The sequence below is a fragment of the Lycorma delicatula genome, chromosome 12 (genome assembly GCF_047948215.1).
Source record: "Lycorma delicatula isolate Av1 chromosome 12, ASM4794821v1, whole genome shotgun sequence".
Taxonomy (NCBI): Eukaryota; Metazoa; Arthropoda; class Insecta; order Hemiptera; family Fulgoridae; genus Lycorma; species Lycorma delicatula.
Genome location: NC_134466.1, coordinates 2,370,457 through 2,392,623, shown reverse-complemented (window position 1 = coordinate 2,392,623; position 22,167 = coordinate 2,370,457). Strand labels below are relative to the sequence as shown.

General features: G+C 26.2%; 1 protein-coding gene across 1 annotated transcript in view; it reads right to left on the bottom strand.

Annotated features, from left to right (window-relative positions):
- Nucleotides 1-2,765: 2,765 nt before the first annotated feature.
- The window catches only part of LOC142333331 (uncharacterized), a 60,793-nt gene continuing 41,391 nt past the window's right edge, over nucleotides 2,766-22,167 (bottom strand). Inside the window, exons 8-14 of the mRNA XM_075380352.1 lie at nucleotides 20,520-20,723; nucleotides 19,995-20,054; nucleotides 18,726-19,778; nucleotides 14,526-17,189; nucleotides 13,956-14,315; nucleotides 9,788-11,552; nucleotides 2,766-2,833 (exon numbers count right to left, since the gene is read on the bottom strand). Coding sequence (XP_075236467.1) covers nucleotides 2,766-2,833; nucleotides 9,788-11,552; nucleotides 13,956-14,315; nucleotides 14,526-17,189; nucleotides 18,726-19,778; nucleotides 19,995-20,054; nucleotides 20,520-20,723 — 6,174 coding nt within the window. The remainder of the gene's footprint in view (nucleotides 2,834-9,787; nucleotides 11,553-13,955; nucleotides 14,316-14,525; nucleotides 17,190-18,725; nucleotides 19,779-19,994; nucleotides 20,055-20,519; nucleotides 20,724-22,167) is intronic.

Here is a 22,167-nt window from a genome sequence, read left to right as displayed (position 1 = left end):
CTAATTCTGTATTTGATTATTTTACAGTTTATATTAGTTCGAAATGATCTATTACGGAGCGAAATTACATACATATGCACAAGATGAGAGACTTAAAACAGAACCGAACCCGGTTCCAAATACAATTATTTGAGGTCACTTTTAACGCTGCTTCTTTCTACTACTACGTCTGAACTGTCGGTTGCAAACCGTTCGTGCTTCAGCGCTGTATAGTTTTGTTCTTTACCGTTATATTTTTCTAAAACGCCTTATTAGGTCGAGGAAAGGGGTTTTGAAGGGAAACGGTAAGTGCGTTCTGGATCCTTTCAGGAAACGCGTCAAATACTCGCGGAAAGATTTCCGAATGCCAGTAGCTCAGCAGAATAGCGTACACGATTTGTTTAAAAAGTAGCGTTCAACGGGATCGGTTTCAAAGGCAAAACGAAATGAACGATTCCGGAGGCAAAAGCTGATATTCAAAGAATTTCTGCCGGTCGGAAAACATTTATACTTAAGTTATCACAACAAAGCGGTAAAAAATGCAGATCTTGCCGTAAGAATCTTCACGATTTTAATTTGAAATCGTATCGTGTAACGATTTTGCAAAAATTTAAGAGAATAGAAACCGAAAAGTTTTAATTGTTCTATCCGGCGTTTAAAAACCTATGAAGAAATAGACCCGATGATGCTCAATTTCATGTCGGTTGAAACACGGTTTCATTTAACCGGGCGTGTTAATTCGATTGGCACCAGGTACAGGATGACTGAAAAGCCACAGCGGATGTTTATTCGTCCATTTCATGATGAGAAATTCGGTGTACGATACGATTCTGATATCGAACAGCACCATTTTGCGACCGGATTGTCGATACAGAAGTATTACCGTACAATATTTGTAGATTTCTACTATCGGTTAACAAATGGTGAAAAGGGGACGGCTTCTTCAAATACGACGGAGAAACATAAAAAAATTCACTAGCACGCGTTCGTACGGTTTTTTTTTTGTGTAAAAGAACGAATTGTCAGTAGAGGACGATGGATTCAGCGTTTGCCAGATTTCTCTTCAGTTTTTCGTTTGGGGCTTTTTCAAGGAAAGAGTTTACGAACCAAATCCTCCACCATTATCGATGAACTGAAAACGAATTTTCAACAACATTTTGCGTCACGCGTCTCTCAATAAGCTCTTTCGAGCACAAAGATGCATGCTTCCGTCGGACGGTTATTTCGAACGTGTTTTGTAAAAATTTGGTAAATATATAAACTTTTGCTAATGTAGTTATAGAATTTAATTTAACTTACGTCTTCATCGTTTCATTTCATTCGTAAAATGTTACATGCGGCGACTGGGTTTAGTCGTTAGCGGTTCTCTTTTAATTCGGTACCCGTTATAACGGGTTTCGTAATTAAAAGGATTATAGACAACCTGACACAGGAAAAATCACTTTTAAAAATTAAGTAGCCGTTCCCGATAATTACAAACATCCCGTGTCAGGCTTACTAAAATAAACGAGGCATGAAGTATCTTTTCCATACCTTCTTCGCTGAACCAAATTTACTTTCACGTATCAGCATGACAATGCCGTTCAAAAGTAGATGATGTATTCAGCGCTGGGACTGGGACGGCGCATGGACTGGGTATACAGATCGGCATTACTGCTCTTAAACTATATCATTTGTACAACACATGTTTCACATACGTTACAGTCATAAAGATTGTGAAAGCAACACTTAATGGACCCCTTTCAACGAGTTATAAAATTTCTAGTAAGTTAGAAACACGATTAACTAAATATAACATAAAACTATATTTTTAAGATAAATGGATTAAATGAAAAAAAAAAATGTTTTCTAAAATTTTTTTAAGAATTTTATTACTATTTTTCACACGGTTTTTAAAAATACCCTAATTTTATACAATAAAAACAATTTTTTTTATTCTATAGGTAAAATTAATAATAGAGTTTTGCATCGATTAATCTTTAAAGAGTATTTTCGATCAGAAGGGTACTATGAATCTTTTTCCCAAATCCCAATACATTTTTCTGATTGTCTATAGATTGTTAGGAATACAATTTAAGTAATTTCAATAAAAATAACATTTTATTAGAACATCTTGCTGCAATATTTTTTGTTTAAAATAAATTATATTCACGTTAAAGCAAAAGGCTTTAATATTATTTAATTATTATTTTCTTTTCAAATGCCTATGTCTTATATAAAATAACTTTAAATCGGCGTGTATCTATTTCTGTGTATTATAATATTTTTCTCAAAAAACCATAAGCTGAACATAAACTATTTACTGCAAGTCAAGCGATAATAACCGTGTGAAAATTTTGTTTTCGTTTATTCATTTTGACATACCTAGAACTATTTAAAACGGTTTATCCCGTTAAATGTTTTGTGTAAACGATAGGGAGGGGTTATTTCATACTCTCAACACTCAGATAAATACGTTAATATTATTAAACTCAAATTTTGTGTTTCGGTGTTTCAAATGCAGTTTATCAGCTCGTTAAAAATAAAAAAAATAAATTATAAAGATTTTTAGAAATCTATCTTTATTATTATTTCTACTTATCAGAATAATCGATTTGTTTCAGTCTCTGCAACAACAACCTGAATGGTGTTAAATTAGTTTCAAAAAAGGTCTGTGAAAAACATAAGCCGTACACCAAAAGGTCGGTGAACAGAAACCGTAGAAGTTCTATAGTGTAGGGTTTATTGTGTGGACGCAAAAATTGTAGAAGTTTATCGAAAAAAATGTTGCATGCGGTCTCAAAATGTTAATTTTCAATAACCATAAATGTATTCACAATTTTGGCATACAATGTCTCCAAATTTCTTAGACAAACTGAAATAAAGGAAATATGAATCATTTAATATACAAGTTATTAAAACGTTTCTTTTATTAAAAGAATTGTACATACATTATATAAATCATTCCAAATGATCTGATGTATAAAATAATTAGTTTTAATAATAGTGTATATGCAATGCAAAAAAAAGAAGAAAAAAACTAGCTACAAACTGCAAAGACCCTATACTAAATAAGAGATAATTTATACCACTCTGACAACCTTATTTAACTTTTGTGTAAAAGTTTTTAGATAAAAATTACATGTAAAATTTTTCTAACCAGTATGAATAGAGAGATGTGATTTTAAATTACTGCTTTGATTAAAAGTTTTTTTACAAAATTTACAAGTGAATTTCTTCTCACCAGTATGAATATAGAGATGTGATTTTAAATTATGCTTTTGACTAAATGATTTCTTACAAAAATTACAAGTGAATTTCTTCTCACCAGTATGAATAAAGAGATGTGATTTTAAATGATACTTTTGACTAAATGATTTCTTACAAAAATTACAAGTGAATTTCTTCTCAGCAGTATGAATAGTGAGATGTTTTTTTAAATTACTCTTTTGATTAAATGATTTCTTACAAAAATTACAAGTGAATTTCTTCTCACCAGTATGAATATAGAGATGTGATTTTAAATTATGCTTTTGACTAAATGATTTCTTACAAAAATTACAAGTGAATTTCTTCTCACCAGTATGAATAGAGAGATGTCTTTTTAAATTACTGCTTTGATTAAAAGTTTCTTTACAAAATTTACAAGTGAATTTCTTCTCACCAGTATGAATAAAGAGATGTGATTTTAAATTATGCTTTAGACTAAATGATTTCTTACAAAAATTACAAGTGAATTTCTTCTCACCAGTATGAATAGAGAGATGTGATTTTAAATGATACTTTTGACTAAATGATTTCTTACAAAAATTACAAGTGAATTTCTTCTCAGCAGTATGAATAGTGAGATGTTTTTTTAAATTACTCTTTTGATTAAATGATTTCTTACAAAAATTACAAGTGAATTTCTTCTCACCAGTATGAATATAGAGATGTGATTTTAAATTATGCTTTTGACTAAATGATTTTTTACAAAAATTACAAGTGAATTTCTTCTCAGCAGTATGAATAGTGAGATGTTTTTTTAAATTACTCTTTTGATTAAATGATTTCTTACAAAAATTACAAGTGAATTTCTTCTCAGCAGTATGAATAAAGAGATGTGATTTTAAATGATGCTTTAGACTAAATGATTTCTTACAAAAATTACAAGTGAATTTCTTCTCACCAGTATGAATAGAGAGATGTGATTTTAAATGATACTTTTGACTAAATGATTTCTTACAAAAATTACAAGTGAATTTCTTCTCACCAGTATGAATAGAGAGATGTGATTTTAAATGATACTTTTGACTAAATGATTTCTTACAAAAATTACAAGTGAATTTCTTCTCAGCAGTATGAATAGTGAGATGTTTTTTTAAATTACTCTTTTGATTAAATGATTTCTTACAAAAATTACAAGTGAATTTCTTCTCACCAGTATGAATATAGAGATGTGATTTTAAATTATGCTTTTGACTAAATGATTTTTTACAAAAATTACAAGTGAATTTCTTCTCAGCAGTATGAATAGTGAGATGTTTTTTTAAATTACTCTTTTGATTAAATGATTTCTTACAAAAATTACAAGTGAATTTCTTCTCAGCAGTATGAATAAAGAGATGTGATTTTAAATGATGCTTTAGACTAAATGATTTCTTACAAAAATTACAAGTGAATTTCTTCTCAGCAGTATGAATAGTGAGATGTTTTTTTAAATTACTCTTTTGATTAAATGATTTCTTACAAAAATTACAAGTGAATTTCTTCTCAGCAGTATGAATAAAGAGATGTGATTTTAAATGATGCTTTTGACTAAATGATTTTTTACAAAAATTACAAGTGAATTTCTTCTCAGCAGTATGAATAGTGAGATGTTTTTTTAAATTACTCTTTTGATTAAATGATTTCTTACAAAAATTACAAGTGAATTTCTTCTCAGCAGTATGAATAAAGAGATGTGATTTTAAATGATGCTTTAGACTAAATGATTTCTTACAAAAATTACAAGTGAATTTCTTCTCAGCAGTATGAATAGTGAGATGTTTTTTTAAATTACTCTTTTGATTAAATGATTTCTTACAAAAATTACAAGTGAATTTCTTCTCAGCAGTATGAATAAAGAGATGTGATTTTAAATGATGCTTTTGACTAAATGATTTTTTACAAAAATTACAAGTGAATTTCTTCTCAGCAGTATGAATAGTGAGATGTTTTTTTAAATTACTCTTTTGATTAAATGATTTTTTACAAAAATTACAAGTGAATTTCTTCTCAGCAGTATGAATAGTGAGATGTTTTTTTAAATTACTCTTTTGATTAAATGATTTCTTACAAAAATTACAAGTGAATTTCTTCTCAGCAGTATGAATAAAGAGATGTGATTTTAAATGATGCTTTTGACTAAATGATTTTTTACAAAAATTACAAGTGAATTTCTTCTCAGCAGTATGAATAGTGAGATGTTTTTTTAAATTACTCTTTTGATTAAATGATTTTTTACAAAAATTACAAGTGAATTTCTTCTCAGCAGTATGAATAGTGAGATGTTTTTTTAAATTACTCTTTTGATTAAATGATTTCTTACAAAAATTACAAGTGAATTTCTTCTCAGCAGTATGAATAAAGAGATGTGATTTTAAATGATGCTTTTGACTAAATGATTTTTTACAAAAATTACAAGTGAATTTCTTCTCAGCAGTATGAATAGTGAGATGTTTTTTTAAATTACTCTTTTGATTAAATGATTTTTTACAAAAATTACAAGTGAATTTCTTCTCAGCAGTATGAATAGTGAGATGTTTTTTTAAATTACTCTTTTGATTAAATGATTTCTTACAAAAATTACAAGTGAATTTCTTCTCAGCAGTATGAATAAAGAGATGTGATTTTAAATGATGCTTTTGACTAAATGATTTTTTACAAAAATTACAAGTGAATTTCTTCTCAGCAGTATGAATAGTGAGATGTTTTTTTAAATTACTCTTTTGATTAAATGATTTTTTACAAAAATTACAAGTGAATTTCTTCTCAGCAGTATGAATAGTGAGATGTTTTTTTAAATTACTCTTTTGATTAAATGATTTCTTACAAAAATTACAAGTGAATTTCTTCTCAGCAGTATGAATAAAGAGATGTGATTTTAAATGATGCTTTAGACTAAATGATTTCTTACAAAAATTACAAGTGAATTTCTTCTCAGCAGTATGAATAGTGAGATGTTTTTTTAAATTACTCTTTTGATTAAATGATTTCTTACAAAAATTACAAGTGAATTTCTTCTCAGCAGTATGAATAAAGAGATGTGATTTTAAATGATGCTTTTGACTAAATGATTTTTTACAAAAATTACAAGTGAATTTCTTCTCAGCAGTATGAATAGTGAGATGTTTTTTTAAATTACTCTTTTGATTAAATGATTTTTTACAAAAATTACAAGTGAATTTCTTCTCAGCAGTATGAATAGTGAGATGTTTTTTTAAATTACTCTTTTGATTAAATGATTTCTTACAAAAATTACAAGTGAATTTCTTCTCAGCAGTATGAATAGTGAGATGTTTTTTTAAATTACTCTTTTGATTAAATGATTTTTTACAAAAATTACAAGTGAATTTCTTCTCAGCAGTATGAATAGTGAGATGTTTTTTTAAATTACTCTTTTGATTAAATGATTTTTTACAAAAATTACAAGTGAATTTCTTCTCAGCAGTATGAATAGTGAGATGTTTTTTTAAATTACTCTTTTGATTAAATGATTTCTTACAAAAATTACAAGTGAATTTCTTCTCAGCAGTATGAATAGTGAGATGTTTTTTTAAATTACTCTTTTGATTAAATGATTTCTTACAAAAATTACAAGTGAATTTCTTCTCAGCAGTATGAATAAAGAGATGTGATTTTAAATGATGCTTTTGACTAAATGATTTTTTACAAAAATTACAAGTGAATTTCTTCTCAGCAGTATGAATAGTGAGATGTTTTTTTAAATTACTCTTTTGATTAAATGATTTTTTACAAAAATTACAAGTGAATTTCTTCTCAGCAGTATGAATAGTGAGATGTTTTTTTAAATTACTCTTTTGATTAAATGATTTTTTACAAAAATTACAAGTGAATTTCTTCTCAGCAGTATGAATAGTGAGATGTTTTTTTAAATTACTCTTTTGATTAAATGATTTTTTACAAAAATTACAAGTGAATTTCTTCTCAGCAGTATGAATAAAGAGATGTGATTTTAAATGATGCTTTTGACTAAATGATTTTTTACAAAAATTACAAGTGAATTTCTTCTCAGCAGTATGAATAGTGAGATGTTTTTTTAAATTACTCTTTTGATTAAATGATTTTTTACAAAAATTACAAGTGAATTTCTTCTCAGCAGTATGAATAGTGAGATGTTTTTTTAAATTACTCTTTTGATTAAATGATTTTTTACAAAAATTACAAGTGAATTTCTTCTCAGCAGTATGAATAGTGAGATGTTTTTTTAAATTACTCTTTTGATTAAATGATTTCTTACAAAAATTACAAGTGAATTTCTTCTCAGCAGTATGAATAGTGAGATGTTTTTTTAAATTACTCTTTTGATTAAATGATTTCTTACAAAAATTACAAGTGAATTTCTTCTCAGCAGTATGAATAAAGAGATGTGATTTTAAATGATGCTTTTGACTAAATGATTTTTTACAAAAATTACAAGTGAATTTCTTCTCAGCAGTATGAATAGTGAGATGTTTTTTTAAATTACTCTTTTGATTAAATGATTTTTTACAAAAATTACAAGTGAATTTCTTCTCAGCAGTATGAATAGTGAGATGTTTTTTTAAATTACTCTTTTGATTAAATGATTTCTTACAAAAATTACAAGTGAATTTCTTCTCAGCAGTATGAATAGTGAGATGTTTTTTTAAATTACTCTTTTGATTAAATGATTTCTTACAAAAATTACAAGTGAATTTCTTCTCAGCAGTATGAATAAAGAGATGTGATTTTAAATGATGCTTTTGACTAAATGATTTTTTACAAAAATTACAAGTGAATTTCTTCTCAGCAGTATGAATAGTGAGATGTTTTTTTAAATTACTCTTTTGATTAAATGATTTTTTACAAAAATTACAAGTGAATTTCTTCTCAGCAGTATGAATAGTGAGATGTTTTTTTAAATTACTCTTTTGATTAAATGATTTTTTACAAAAATTACAAGTGAATTTCTTCTCAGCAGTATGAATAGTGAGATGTTTTTTTAAATTACTCTTTTGATTAAATGATTTCTTACAAAAATTACAAGTGAATTTCTTCTCAGCAGTATGAATAGTGAGATGTTTTTTTAAATTACTCTTTTGATTAAATGATTTCTTACAAAAATTACAAGTGAATTTCTTCTCAGCAGTATGAATAAAGAGATGTGATTTTAAATGATGCTTTTGACTAAATGATTTTTTACAAAAATTACAAGTGAATTTCTTCTCAGCAGTATGAATAGTGAGATGTTTTTTTAAATTACTCTTTTGATTAAATGATTTTTTACAAAAATTACAAGTGAATTTCTTCTCAGCAGTATGAATAGTGAGATGTTTTTTTAAATTACTCTTTTGATTAAATGATTTCTTACAAAAATTACAAGTGAATTTCTTCTCAGCAGTATGAATAGTGAGATGTTTTTTTAAATTACTCTTTTGATTAAATGATTTCTTACAAAAATTACAAGTGAATTTCTTCTCAGCAGTATGAATAAAGAGATGTGATTTTAAATGATGCTTTTGACTAAATGATTTTTTACAAAAATTACAAGTGAATTTCTTCTCAGCAGTATGAATAGTGAGATGTTTTTTTAAATTACTCTTTTGATTAAATGATTTTTTACAAAAATTACAAGTGAATTTCTTCTCAGCAGTATGAATAGTGAGATGTTTTTTTAAATTACTCTTTTGATTAAATGATTTCTTACAAAAATTACAAGTGAATTTCTTCTCAGCAGTATGAATAGTGAGATGTTTTTTTAAATTACTCTTTTGATTAAATGATTTCTTACAAAAATTACAAGTGAATTTCTTCTCAGCAGTATGAATAAAGAGATGTGATTTTAAATGATGCTTTTGACTAAATGATTTTTTACAAAAATTACAAGTGAATTTCTTCTCAGCAGTATGAATAGTGAGATGTTTTTTTAAATTACTCTTTTGATTAAATGATTTTTTACAAAAATTACAAGTGAATTTCTTCTCAGCAGTATGAATAGTGAGATGTTTTTTTAAATTACTCTTTTGATTAAATGATTTTTTACAAAAATTACAAGTGAATTTCTTCTCAGCAGTATGAATAGTGAGATGTTTTTTTAAATTACTCTTTTGATTAAATGATTTCTTACAAAAATTACAAGTGAATTTCTTCTCAGCAGTATGAATAGTGAGATGTTTTTTTAAATTACTCTTTTGATTAAATGATTTCTTACAAAAATTACAAGTGAATTTCTTCTCAGCAGTATGAATAAAGAGATGTGATTTTAAATGATGCTTTTGACTAAATGATTTTTTACAAAAATTACAAGTGAATTTCTTCTCAGCAGTATGAATAGTGAGATGTTTTTTTAAATTACTCTTTTGATTAAATGATTTTTTACAAAAATTACAAGTGAATTTCTTCTCAGCAGTATGAATAGTGAGATGTTTTTTTAAATTACTCTTTTGATTAAATGATTTTTTACAAAAATTACAAGTGAATTTCTTCTCAGCAGTATGAATAGTGAGATGTTTTTTTAAATTACTCTTTTGATTAAATGATTTTTTACAAAAATTACAAGTGAATTTCTTCTCAGCAGTATGAATAGTGAGATGTTTTTTTAAATTACTCTTTTGATTAAATGATTTTTTACAAAAATTACAAGTGAATTTCTTCTCAGCAGTATGAATAGTGAGATGTTTTTTTAAATTACTCTTTTGATTAAATGATTTCTTACAAAAATTACAAGTGAATTTCTTCTCAGCAGTATGAATAGTGAGATGTTTTTTTAAATTACTCTTTTGATTAAATGATTTTTTACAAAAATTACAAGTGAATTTCTTCTCAGCAGTATGAATAGTGAGATGTTTTTTTAAATTACTCTTTTGATTAAATGATTTTTTACAAAAATTACAAGTGAATTTCTTCTCAGCAGTATGAATAGTGAGATGTTTTTTTAAATTACTCTTTTGATTAAATGATTTCTTACAAAAATTACAAGTGAATTTCTTCTCAGCAGTATGAATAGTGAGATGTTTTTTTAAATTACTCTTTTGATTAAATGATTTTTTACAAAAATTACAAGTGAATTTCTTCTCAGCAGTATGAATAGTGAGATGTTTTTTTAAATTACTCTTTTGATTAAATGATTTCTTACAAAAATTACAAGTGAATTTCTTCTCAGCAGTATGAATAGTGAGATGTTTTTTTAAATTACTCTTTTGATTAAATGATTTCTTACAAAAATTACAAGTGAATTTCTTCTCAGCAGTATGAATAGTGAGATGTTTTTTTAAATTACTCTTTTGATTAAATGATTTTTTACAAAAATTACAAGTGAATTTCTTCTCAGCAGTATGAATAGTGAGATGTTTTTTTAAATTACTCTTTTGATTAAATGATTTTTTACAAAAATTACAAGTGAATTTCTTCTCAGCAGTATGAATAGTGAGATGTTTTTTTAAATTACTCTTTTGATTAAATGATTTTTTACAAAAATTACAAGTGAATTTCTTCTCAGCAGTATGAATAGTGAGATGTTTTTTTAAATTACTCTTTTGATTAAATGATTTCTTACAAAAATTACAAGTGAATTTCTTCTCAGCAGTATGAATAGTGAGATGTTTTTTTAAATTACTCTTTTGATTAAATGATTTTTTACAAAAATTACAAGTGAATTTCTTCTCAGCAGTATGAATAGTGAGATGTTTTTTTAAATTACTCTTTTGATTAAATGATTTTTTACAAAAATTACAAGTGAATTTCTTCTCAGCAGTATGAATAGTGAGATGTTTTTTTAAATTACTCTTTTGATTAAATGATTTCTTACAAAAATTACAAGTGAATTTCTTCTCAGCAGTATGAATAGTGAGATGTTTTTTTAAATTACTCTTTTGATTAAATGATTTCTTACAAAAATTACAAGTGAATTTCTTCTCAGCAGTATGAATAGTGAGATGTTTTTTTAAATTACTCTTTTGATTAAATGATTTTTTACAAAAATTACAAGTGAATTTCTTCTCAGCAGTATGAATAGTGAGATGTTTTTTTAAATTACTCTTTTGATTAAATGATTTCTTACAAAAATTACAAGTGAATTTCTTCTCAGCAGTATGAATAGTGAGATGTTTTTTTAAATTACTCTTTTGATTAAATGATTTCTTACAAAAATTACAAGTGAATTTCTTCTCAGCAGTATGAATAGTGAGATGTTTTTTTAAATTACTCTTTTGATTAAATGATTTCTTACAAAAATTACAAGTGAATTTCTTCTCAGCAGTATGAATAAAGAGATGTGATTTTAAATGATGCTTTTGACTAAATGATTTTTTACAAAAATTACAAGTGAATTTCTTCTCAGCAGTATGAATAGTGAGATGTTTTTTTAAATTACTCTTTTGATTAAATGATTTTTTACAAAAATTACAAGTGAATTTCTTCTCAGCAGTATGAATAGTGAGATGTTTTTTTAAATTACTCTTTTGATTAAATGATTTCTTACAAAAATTACAAGTGAATTTCTTCTCAGCAGTATGAATAAAGAGATGTGATTTTAAATGATGCTTTTGACTAAATGATTTTTTACAAAAATTACAAGTGAATTTCTTCTCAGCAGTATGAATAGTGAGATGTTTTTTTAAATTACTCTTTTGATTAAATGATTTTTTACAAAAATTACAAGTGAATTTCTTCTCAGCAGTATGAATAGTGAGATGTTTTTTTAAATTACTCTTTTGATTAAATGATTTCTTACAAAAATTACAAGTGAATTTCTTCTCAGCAGTATGAATAAAGAGATGTGATTTTAAATGATGCTTTTGACTAAATGATTTTTTACAAAAATTACAAGTGAATTTCTTCTCAGCAGTATGAATAGTGAGATGTTTTTTTAAATTACTCTTTTGATTAAATGATTTTTTACAAAAATTACAAGTGAATTTCTTCTCAGCAGTATGAATAGTGAGATGTTTTTTTAAATTACTCTTTTGATTAAATGATTTCTTACAAAAATTACAAGTGAATTTCTTCTCAGCAGTATGAATAAAGAGATGTGATTTTAAATGATGCTTTTGACTAAATGATTTTTTACAAAAATTACAAGTGAATTTCTTCTCAGCAGTATGAATAGTGAGATGTTTTTTTAAATTACTCTTTTGATTAAATGATTTTTTACAAAAATTACAAGTGAATTTCTTCTCAGCAGTATGAATAGTGAGATGTTTTTTTAAATTACTCTTTTGATTAAATGATTTCTTACAAAAATTACAAGTGAATTTCTTCTCAGCAGTATGAATAAAGAGATGTGATTTTAAATGATGCTTTAGACTAAATGATTTCTTACAAAAATTACAAGTGAATTTCTTCTCAGCAGTATGAATAGTGAGATGTTTTTTTAAATTACTCTTTTGATTAAATGATTTCTTACAAAAATTACAAGTGAATTTCTTCTCAGCAGTATGAATAAAGAGATGTGATTTTAAATGATGCTTTTGACTAAATGATTTTTTACAAAAATTACAAGTGAATTTCTTCTCAGCAGTATGAATAGTGAGATGTTTTTTTAAATTACTCTTTTGATTAAATGATTTCTTACAAAAATTACAAGTGAATTTCTTCTCAGCAGTATGAATAAAGAGATGTGATTTTAAATGATGCTTTAGACTAAATGATTTCTTACAAAAATTACAAGTGAATTTCTTCTCAGCAGTATGAATAGTGAGATGTTTTTTTAAATTACTCTTTTGATTAAATGATTTCTTACAAAAATTACAAGTGAATTTCTTCTCACCAGTATGAATATAGAGATGTGATTTTAAATTATGCTTTTGACTAAATGATTTTTTACAAAAATTACAAGTGAATTTCTTCTCAGCAGTATGAATAGTGAGATGTTTTTTTAAATTACTCTTTTGATTAAATGATTTCTTACAAAAATTACAAGTGAATTTCTTCTCAGCAGTATGAATAAAGAGATGTGATTTTAAATGATGCTTTAGACTAAATGATTTCTTACAAAAATTACAAGTGAATTTCTTCTCACCAGTATGAATATAGAGATGTGATTTTAAATTACAGCTTTGATTAAAAGTTTTTTTACAAAAATTACAAGTGAATTTCTTCTCACCAGTATGAATAAAGAGATGTGATTTTAAATGATGCTTTAGACTAAATGATTTCTTACAAAAATTACAAGTGAATTTCTTCTCACCAGTATGAATAGAGAGATGTGATTTTAAATGATACTTTTGACTAAATGATTTCTTACAAAAATTACAAGTGAATTTCTTCTCAGCAGTATGAATAGTGAGATGTTTTTTTAAATTACTCTTTTGATTAAATGATTTCTTACAAAAATTACAAGTGAATTTCTTCTCACCAGTATGAATATAGAGATGTGATTTTAAATTATGCTTTTGACTAAATGATTTTTTACAAAAATTACAAGTGAATTTCTTCTCAGCAGTATGAATAGTGAGATGTTTTTTTAAATTACTCTTTTGATTAAATGATTTCTTACAAAAATTACAAGTGAATTTCTTCTCAGCAGTATGAATAAAGAGATGTGATTTTAAATGATGCTTTAGACTAAATGATTTCTTACAAAAATTACAAGTGAATTTCTTCTCACCAGTATGAATAGAGAGATGTGATTTTAAATGATACTTTTGACTAAATGATTTCTTACAAAAATTACAAGTGAATTTCTTCTCACCAGTATGAATAGAGAGATGTGATTTTAAATGATACTTTTGACTAAATGATTTCTTACAAAAATTACAAGTGAATTTCTTCTCAGCAGTATGAATAGTGAGATGTTTTTTTAAATTACTCTTTTGATTAAATGATTTCTTACAAAAATTACAAGTGAATTTCTTCTCACCAGTATGAATATAGAGATGTGATTTTAAATTATGCTTTTGACTAAATGATTTTTTACAAAAATTACAAGTGAATTTCTTCTCAGCAGTATGAATAGTGAGATGTTTTTTTAAATTACTCTTTTGATTAAATGATTTCTTACAAAAATTACAAGTGAATTTCTTCTCAGCAGTATGAATAAAGAGATGTGATTTTAAATGATGCTTTAGACTAAATGATTTCTTACAAAAATTACAAGTGAATTTCTTCTCACCAGTATGAATAGAGAGATGTGATTTTAAATGATACTTTTGACTAAATGATTTCTTACAAAAATTACAAGTGAATTTCTTCTCAGCAGTATGAATAGTGAGATGTTTTTTTAAATTACTCTTTTGATTAAATGATTTCTTACAAAAATTACAAGTGAATTTCTTCTCACCAGTATGAATATAGAGATGTGATTTTAAATTATGCTTTTGACTAAATGATTTTTTACAAAAATTACAAGTGAATTTCTTCTCACCAGTATGAATAGAGAGATGTCTTTTTAAATTACTGCTTTGATTAAAAGTTTCTTTACAAAATTTACAAGTGAATTTCTTCTCACCAGTATGAATAAAGAGATGTGATTTTAAATTATGCTTTAGACTAAATGATTTCTTACAAAAATTACAAGTGAATTTCTTCTCACCAGTATGAATATAGAGATGTGATTTTAAATTACAGCTTTGATTAAAAGTTTTTTTACAAAAATTACAAGTGAATTTCTTCTCACCAGTATGAATAAAGAGATGTGATTTTAAATGATGCTTTAGACTAAATGATTTCTTACAAAAATTACAAGTGAATTTCTTCTCACCAGTATGAATAGAGAGATGTGATTTTAAATGATACTTTTGACTAAATGATTTCTTACAAAAATTACAAGTGAATTTCTTCTCAGCAGTATGAATAGTGAGATGTTTTTTTAAATTACTCTTTTGATTAAATGATTTCTTACAAAAATTACAAGTGAATTTCTTCTCAGCAGTATGAATAAAGAGATGTGATTTTAAATGATGCTTTAGACTAAATGATTTCTTACAAAAATTACAAGTGAATTTCTTCTCACCAGTATGAATAGAGAGATGTGATTTTAAATGATACTTTTGACTAAATGATTTCTTACAAAAATTACAAGTGAATTTCTTCTCAGCAGTATGAATAGTGAGATGTTTTTTTAAATTACTCTTTTGATTAAATGATTTCTTACAAAAATTACAAGTGAATTTCTTCTCACCAGTATGAATAGAGAGATGTCTTTTTAAATGATACTTTTGACTAAATGATTTCTTACAAAAATTACAAGTGAATTTCTTCTCACCAGTATGAATAAAGAGATGTGATTTTAAATGATGCTTTAGACTAAATGATTTCTTACAAAAATTACAAGTGAATTTCTTCTCACCAGTATGAATAGAGAGATGTGATTTTAAATGATACTTTTGACTAAATGATTTCTTACAAAAATTACAAGTGAATTTCTTCTCAGCAGTATGAATAGTGAGATGTTTTTTTAAATTACTCTTTTGATTAAATGATTTCTTACAAAAATTACAAGTGAATTTCTTCTCACCAGTATGAATATAGAGATGTGATTTTAAATTACAGCTTTGATTAAAAGTTTTTTTACAAAAATTACAAGTGAATTTCTTCTCACCAGTATGAATAAAGAGATGTGATTTTAAATGATGCTTTAGACTAAATGATTTCTTACAAAAATTACAAGTGAATTTCTTCTCACCAGTATGAATAGAGAGATGTGATTTTAAATGATACTTTTGACTAAATGATTTCTTACAAAAATTACAAGTGAATTTCTTCTCAGCAGTATGAATAGTGAGATGTTTTTTTAAATTACTCTTTTGATTAAATGATTTCTTACAAAAATTACAAGTGAATTTCTTCTCACCAGTATGAATAGAGAGATGTCTTTTTAAATGATACTTTTGACTAAATGATTTCTTACAAAAATTACAAGTGAATTTCTTCTCACCAGTATGAATAAAGAGATGTGATTTTAAATGATGCTTTAGACTAAATGATTTCTTACAAAAATTACAAGTGAATTTCTTCTCACCAGTATGAATAGAGAGATGTGATTTTAAATGATACTTTTGACTAAATGATTTCTTACAAAAATTACAAGTGAATTTCTTCTCACCAGTATGAATAGAGAGATGTCTTTTTAAATTACTGCTTTGATTAAAAGTTTCTTTACAAAATTTACAAGTGAATTTCTTCTCACCAGTATGAATAAAGAGATGTGATTTTAAATTATGCTTTAGACTAAATGATTTCTTACAAAAATTACAAGTGAATTTCTTCTCACCAGTATGAATAGAGAGATGTCTTTTTAAATGATGCTTTAGACTAAATGATTTCTTACAAAAATTACAAGTGAATTTCTTCTCACCAGTATGAATATAGAGATGTGATTTTAAATGATACTTTTGACTAAATGATTTCTTACAAAAATTACAAGTGAATTTCTTCTCACCAGTATGAATAGAGAGATGTCTTTTTAAATTACTGCTTTGATTAAAAGTTTCTTTACAAAATTTACAAGTGAATTTCTTCTCACCAGTATGAATAAAGAGATGTGATTTTAAATTATGCTTTAGACTAAATGATTTCTTACAAAAATTACAAGTGAATTTCTTCTCACCAGTATGAATAGAGAGATGTCTTTTTAAATGATGCTTTAGACTAAATGATTTCTTACAAAAATTACAAGTGAATTTCTTCTCACCAGTATGAATAGAGAGATGTGATTTTAAATGATACTTTTGACTAAATGATTTCTTACAAAAATTACAAGTGAATTTCTTCTCACCAGTATGAATAAAGAGATGTGATTTTAAATTATGCTTTAGACTAAATGATTTCTTACAAAAATTACAAGTGAATTTCTTCTCACCAGTATGAATAGAGAGATGTCTTTTTAAATTACTGCTTTGATTAAAAGTTTCTTTACAAAATTTACAAGTGAATTTCTTCTCACCAGTATGAATAAAGAGATGTGATTTTAAATTATGCTTTAGACTAAATGATTTCTTACAAAAATTACAAGTGAATTTCTTCTCACCAGTATGAATAGAGAGATGTCTTTTTAAATGATGCTTTAGACTAAATGATTTCTTACAAAAATTACAAGTGAATTTCTTCTCACCAGTATGAATATAGAGATGTGATTTTAAATTACAGCTTTGATTAAAAGTTTTTTTACAAAAATTACAAGTGAATTTCTTCTCACCAGTATGAATAAAGAGATGTGATTTTAAATGATGCTTTAGACTAAATGATTTCTTACAAAAATTACAAGTGAATTTCTTCTCACCAGTATGAATAGAGAGATGTGATTTTAAATGATACTTTTGACTAAATGATTTCTTACAAAAATTACAAGTGAATTTCTTCTCAGCAGTATGAATAGTGAGATGTTTTTTTAAATTACTCTTTTGATTAAATGATTTCTTACAAAAATTACAAGTGAATTTCTTCTCAGCAGTATGAATAAAGAGATGTGATTTTAAATGATGCTTTAGACTAAATGATTTCTTACAAAAATTACAAGTGAATTTCTTCTCACCAGTATGAATAGAGAGATGTGATTTTAAATGATACTTTTGACTAAATGATTTCTTACAAAAATTACAAGTGAATTTCTTCTCAGCAGTATGAATAGTGAGATGTTTTTTTAAATTACTCTTTTGATTAAATGATTTCTTACAAAAATTACAAGTGAATTTCTTCTCACCAGTATGAATAGAGAGATGTCTTTTTAAATGATACTTTTGACTAAATGATTTCTTACAAAAATTACAAGTGAATTTCTTCTCACCAGTATGAATAAAGAGATGTGATTTTAAATGATGCTTTAGACTAAATGATTTCTTACAAAAATTACAAGTGAATTTCTTCTCACCAGTATGAATAGAGAGATGTGATTTTAAATGATACTTTTGACTAAATGATTTCTTACAAAAATTACAAGTGAATTTCTTCTCAGCAGTATGAATAGTGAGATGTTTTTTTAAATTACTCTTTTGATTAAATGATTTCTTACAAAAATTACAAGTGAATTTCTTCTCACCAGTATGAATATAGAGATGTGATTTTAAATTACAGCTTTGATTAAAAGTTTTTTTACAAAAATTACAAGTGAATTTCTTCTCACCAGTATGAATAAAGAGATGTGATTTTAAATGATGCTTTAGACTAAATGATTTCTTACAAAAATTACAAGTGAATTTCTTCTCACCAGTATGAATAGAGAGATGTGATTTTAAATGATACTTTTGACTAAATGATTTCTTACAAAAATTACAAGTGAATTTCTTCTCAGCAGTATGAATAGTGAGATGTTTTTTTAAATTACTCTTTTGATTAAATGATTTCTTACAAAAATTACAAGTGAATTTCTTCTCAGCAGTATGAATAAAGAGATGTGATTTTAAATGATGCTTTAGACTAAATGATTTCTTACAAAAATTACAAGTGAATTTCTTCTCACCAGTATGAATAGAGAGATGTGATTTTAAATGATACTTTTGACTAAATGATTTCTTACAAAAATTACAAGTGAATTTCTTCTCAGCAGTATGAATAGTGAGATGTTTTTTTAAATTACTCTTTTGATTAAATGATTTCTTACAAAAATTACAAGTGAATTTCTTCTCAGCAGTATGAATAAAGAGATGTGATTTTAAATGATGCTTTAGACTAAATGATTTCTTACAAAAATTACAAGTGAATTTCTTCTCACCAGTATGAATAGAGAGATGTGATTTTAAATGATACTTTTGACTAAATGATTTCTTACAAAAATTACAAGTGAATTTCTTCTCAGCAGTATGAATATAGAGATGTCTTTTTAAATGATACTTTTGACTAAATGATTTCTTACAAAAATTACAAGTGAATTTCTTCTCAGCAGTATGAATATAGAGATGTCTTTTTAAATGATGCTTTAGACTAAATGATTTCTTACAAAAATTACAAGTGTATTTCTTCTCACCAGTATGAATAGTGAGATGAGTTTTTAAATTACTCTTTTGACTAAATGATTTCTTACAAAAATTACAAGTGAATTTCTTCTCACCAGTATGAATAAAGAGATGTGATTTTAAATGATGCTTTAGACTAAATGATTTCTTACAAAAATTACAAGTGAATTTCTTCTCACCAGTATGAATAGAGAGATGTGATTTTAAATGATACTTTTGACTAAATGATTTCTTACAAAAATTACAAGTGAATTTCTTCTCAGCAGTATGAATAGTGAGATGTTTTTTTAAATTACTCTTTTGATTAAATGATTTCTTACAAAAATTACAAGTGAATTTCTTCTCACCAGTATGAATAGAGAGATGTCTTTTTAAATGATACTTTTGACTAAATGATTTCTTACAAAAATTACAAGTGAATTTCTTCTCACCAGTATGAATAGAGAGATGTCTTTTTAAATGATACTTTTGACTAAATGATTTCTTACAAAAATTACAAGTGAATTTCTTCTCACCAGTATGAATAAAGAGATGTGATTTTAAATGATGCTTTAGACTAAATGATTTCTTACAAAAATTACAAGTGAATTTCTTCTCACCAGTATGAATAGAGAGATGTGATTTTAAATGATACTTTTGACTAAATGATTTCTTACAAAAATTACAAGTGAATTTCTTCTCAGCAGTATGAATAGTGAGATGTTTTTTTAAATTACTCTTTTGATTAAATGATTTCTTACAAAAATTACAAGTGAATTTCTTCTCACCAGTATGAATAGAGAGATGTCTTTTTAAATGATACTTTTGACTAAATGATTTCTTACAAAAATTACAAGTGAATTTCTTCTCACCAGTATGAATAAAGAGATGTGATTTTAAATGATGCTTTAGACTAAATGATTTCTTACAAAAATTACAAGTGAATTTCTTCTCACCAGTATGAATAGAGAGATGTGATTTTAAATGATACTTTTGACTAAATGATTTCTTACAAAAATTACAAGTGAATTTCTTCTCAGCAGTATGAATAGTGAGATGTTTTTTTAAATTACTCTTTTGATTAAATGATTTCTTACAAAAATTACAAGTGAATTTCTTCTCACCAGTATGAATAGAGAGATGTCTTTTTAAATGATACTTTTGACTAAATGATTTCTTACAAAAATTACAAGTGAATTTCTTCTCACCAGTATGAATATAGAGATGTGATTTTAAATTACAGCTTTGATTAAAAGTTTCTTTACAAAATTTACAAGTGAATTTCTTCTCATCTTTATTAGTAGAGATATGTGTTTTTAAAATACAGCTTTGATTAAAGGTTTTTTTAGAAAAATTACATTTTAAGTTTTTTTTGACTACATGAATAGATAAGTGTGACTGTAATGTAGATCTCTGAGTGAAAGACTCCTGACAAAAAACACACGTGTGAATAAGAAGATGAGAAGATATTACATTCCTTTCTTTAACAGGTTTTTCTGTAATTTGCAAGCACTTTTCTTTAAAAGAAAAAGTGTTGAAATCTTCATATTCTTCATCGATGACATAATCACAAATGCACTTATATTTTAATTTATTGCAAACCACACATTTTGATCTCTGTAAACTACTTTCAGTAATTCTTTCTTCCACATCATCGATAACTTCTTCAATAAGATCCTAAAAAACAAACGTAACTGTTAAGTTAAAAATCTATCGAAAATTTGTTATTTTTAATAATTCCTACTACAAATTGACAACTTATACTTTAATATTAAATATCTTATGTTCATATTTAAGCAAGCACTTTATATTTGTTTCAAAGTAGCAAAAATAAAAATTTCATTTATATTAGCAGTTAAAATACAGAGGACAAAATGTAACACAATCAAACTATATGCTACATAGCGCAGAAATTAAAACTGGTCAGTCAACAGGCAATTTCATAATACCAAATAAAAAAAAAAATTTTTAATTTACTGTAGTTTAATTCTGTTAATATTAACTGAAAATAGAACCCTGTAAATAAATGTAGATATTTTCCAAACTCATCCCCAGATTAAGTGATTGGGCATTACATTTGTTCTTAAAAAATCAAACACACAGAAGAGTAATACGATCGGTTTATCATTTTTATTAGATTTTCATCCGCTGGATGAACTGAATGAAATGAAAAATAAGAGAAAACAGGCTTAGTACTGGATGGGTGAGTCAAGTAAATAATGAAAGAATTATATACTGAAGATCCAAAATTATATTAATTGACCATGAAAATGTCAAACAAAGAATTTTAATTTCTCTTTAATACATTCTAATACACAAAAATGAGAGTGCCATGAGAAAAGCAATGTATGCTGAGATAAAACCTGAAATAATTGTATGTTATTTACCTATAAGAGTGACCTATACATTTGTCGAGAAATGTTATCATCTTTCTAAATCACATATATTCAGATTCATACCATAAGTTTTTAAAATGCAATTTATAATCTGCTGAGAAATAATTTGTCTTGTTTAAATGATTCTTAAATGTGTTCTGATTTTAGAGAACTCTATGAGCAACAAATAGATCTTTAAAAAAATAACAAAATTAATTAACACGTAGTAATGACATTTAGTGTTAGCTAGTGAACATCTCCCTCTATAAATCATGGGACCTTGCCGTTTCAGCAAGGTCTTGCCAGGGGTTTCAGTGCTCAGTGATACAGAGTAGCTGGACTGAAGGTGCAATCATATCGGAGAGGTATCTCTTGAGAGCCAGACTACGGAATGATTCCTGAAAGAGGGCAGCAGCTCTTTCAGTAGTTGTTAAGGGTGTAGGTCAGGACGACTTAAATGGTCATATCAACATCACTCAGTCCTATCAGTCATATCAGTAGTACTCAGAGGACTGAGTACTGCGCAGCTGAAAGCAATGGAAAACTACAGCTGCTTTTTTTCCAAGAAAATGTAGCTCTCTGCATTTTCGTATAGCAATGATTGAGGTGCCTTCCTTGGTAAAATATTCCGGAGGTAAACTAGTCCCCTGTTCGGATCTCCGGCTGGGGAGTACTAAGGAAGGGGTCACCAGAAAATTAAAAAATAACATTCTACGAGTCGGGGCGTGAAATGTTAGAAGTCTAAA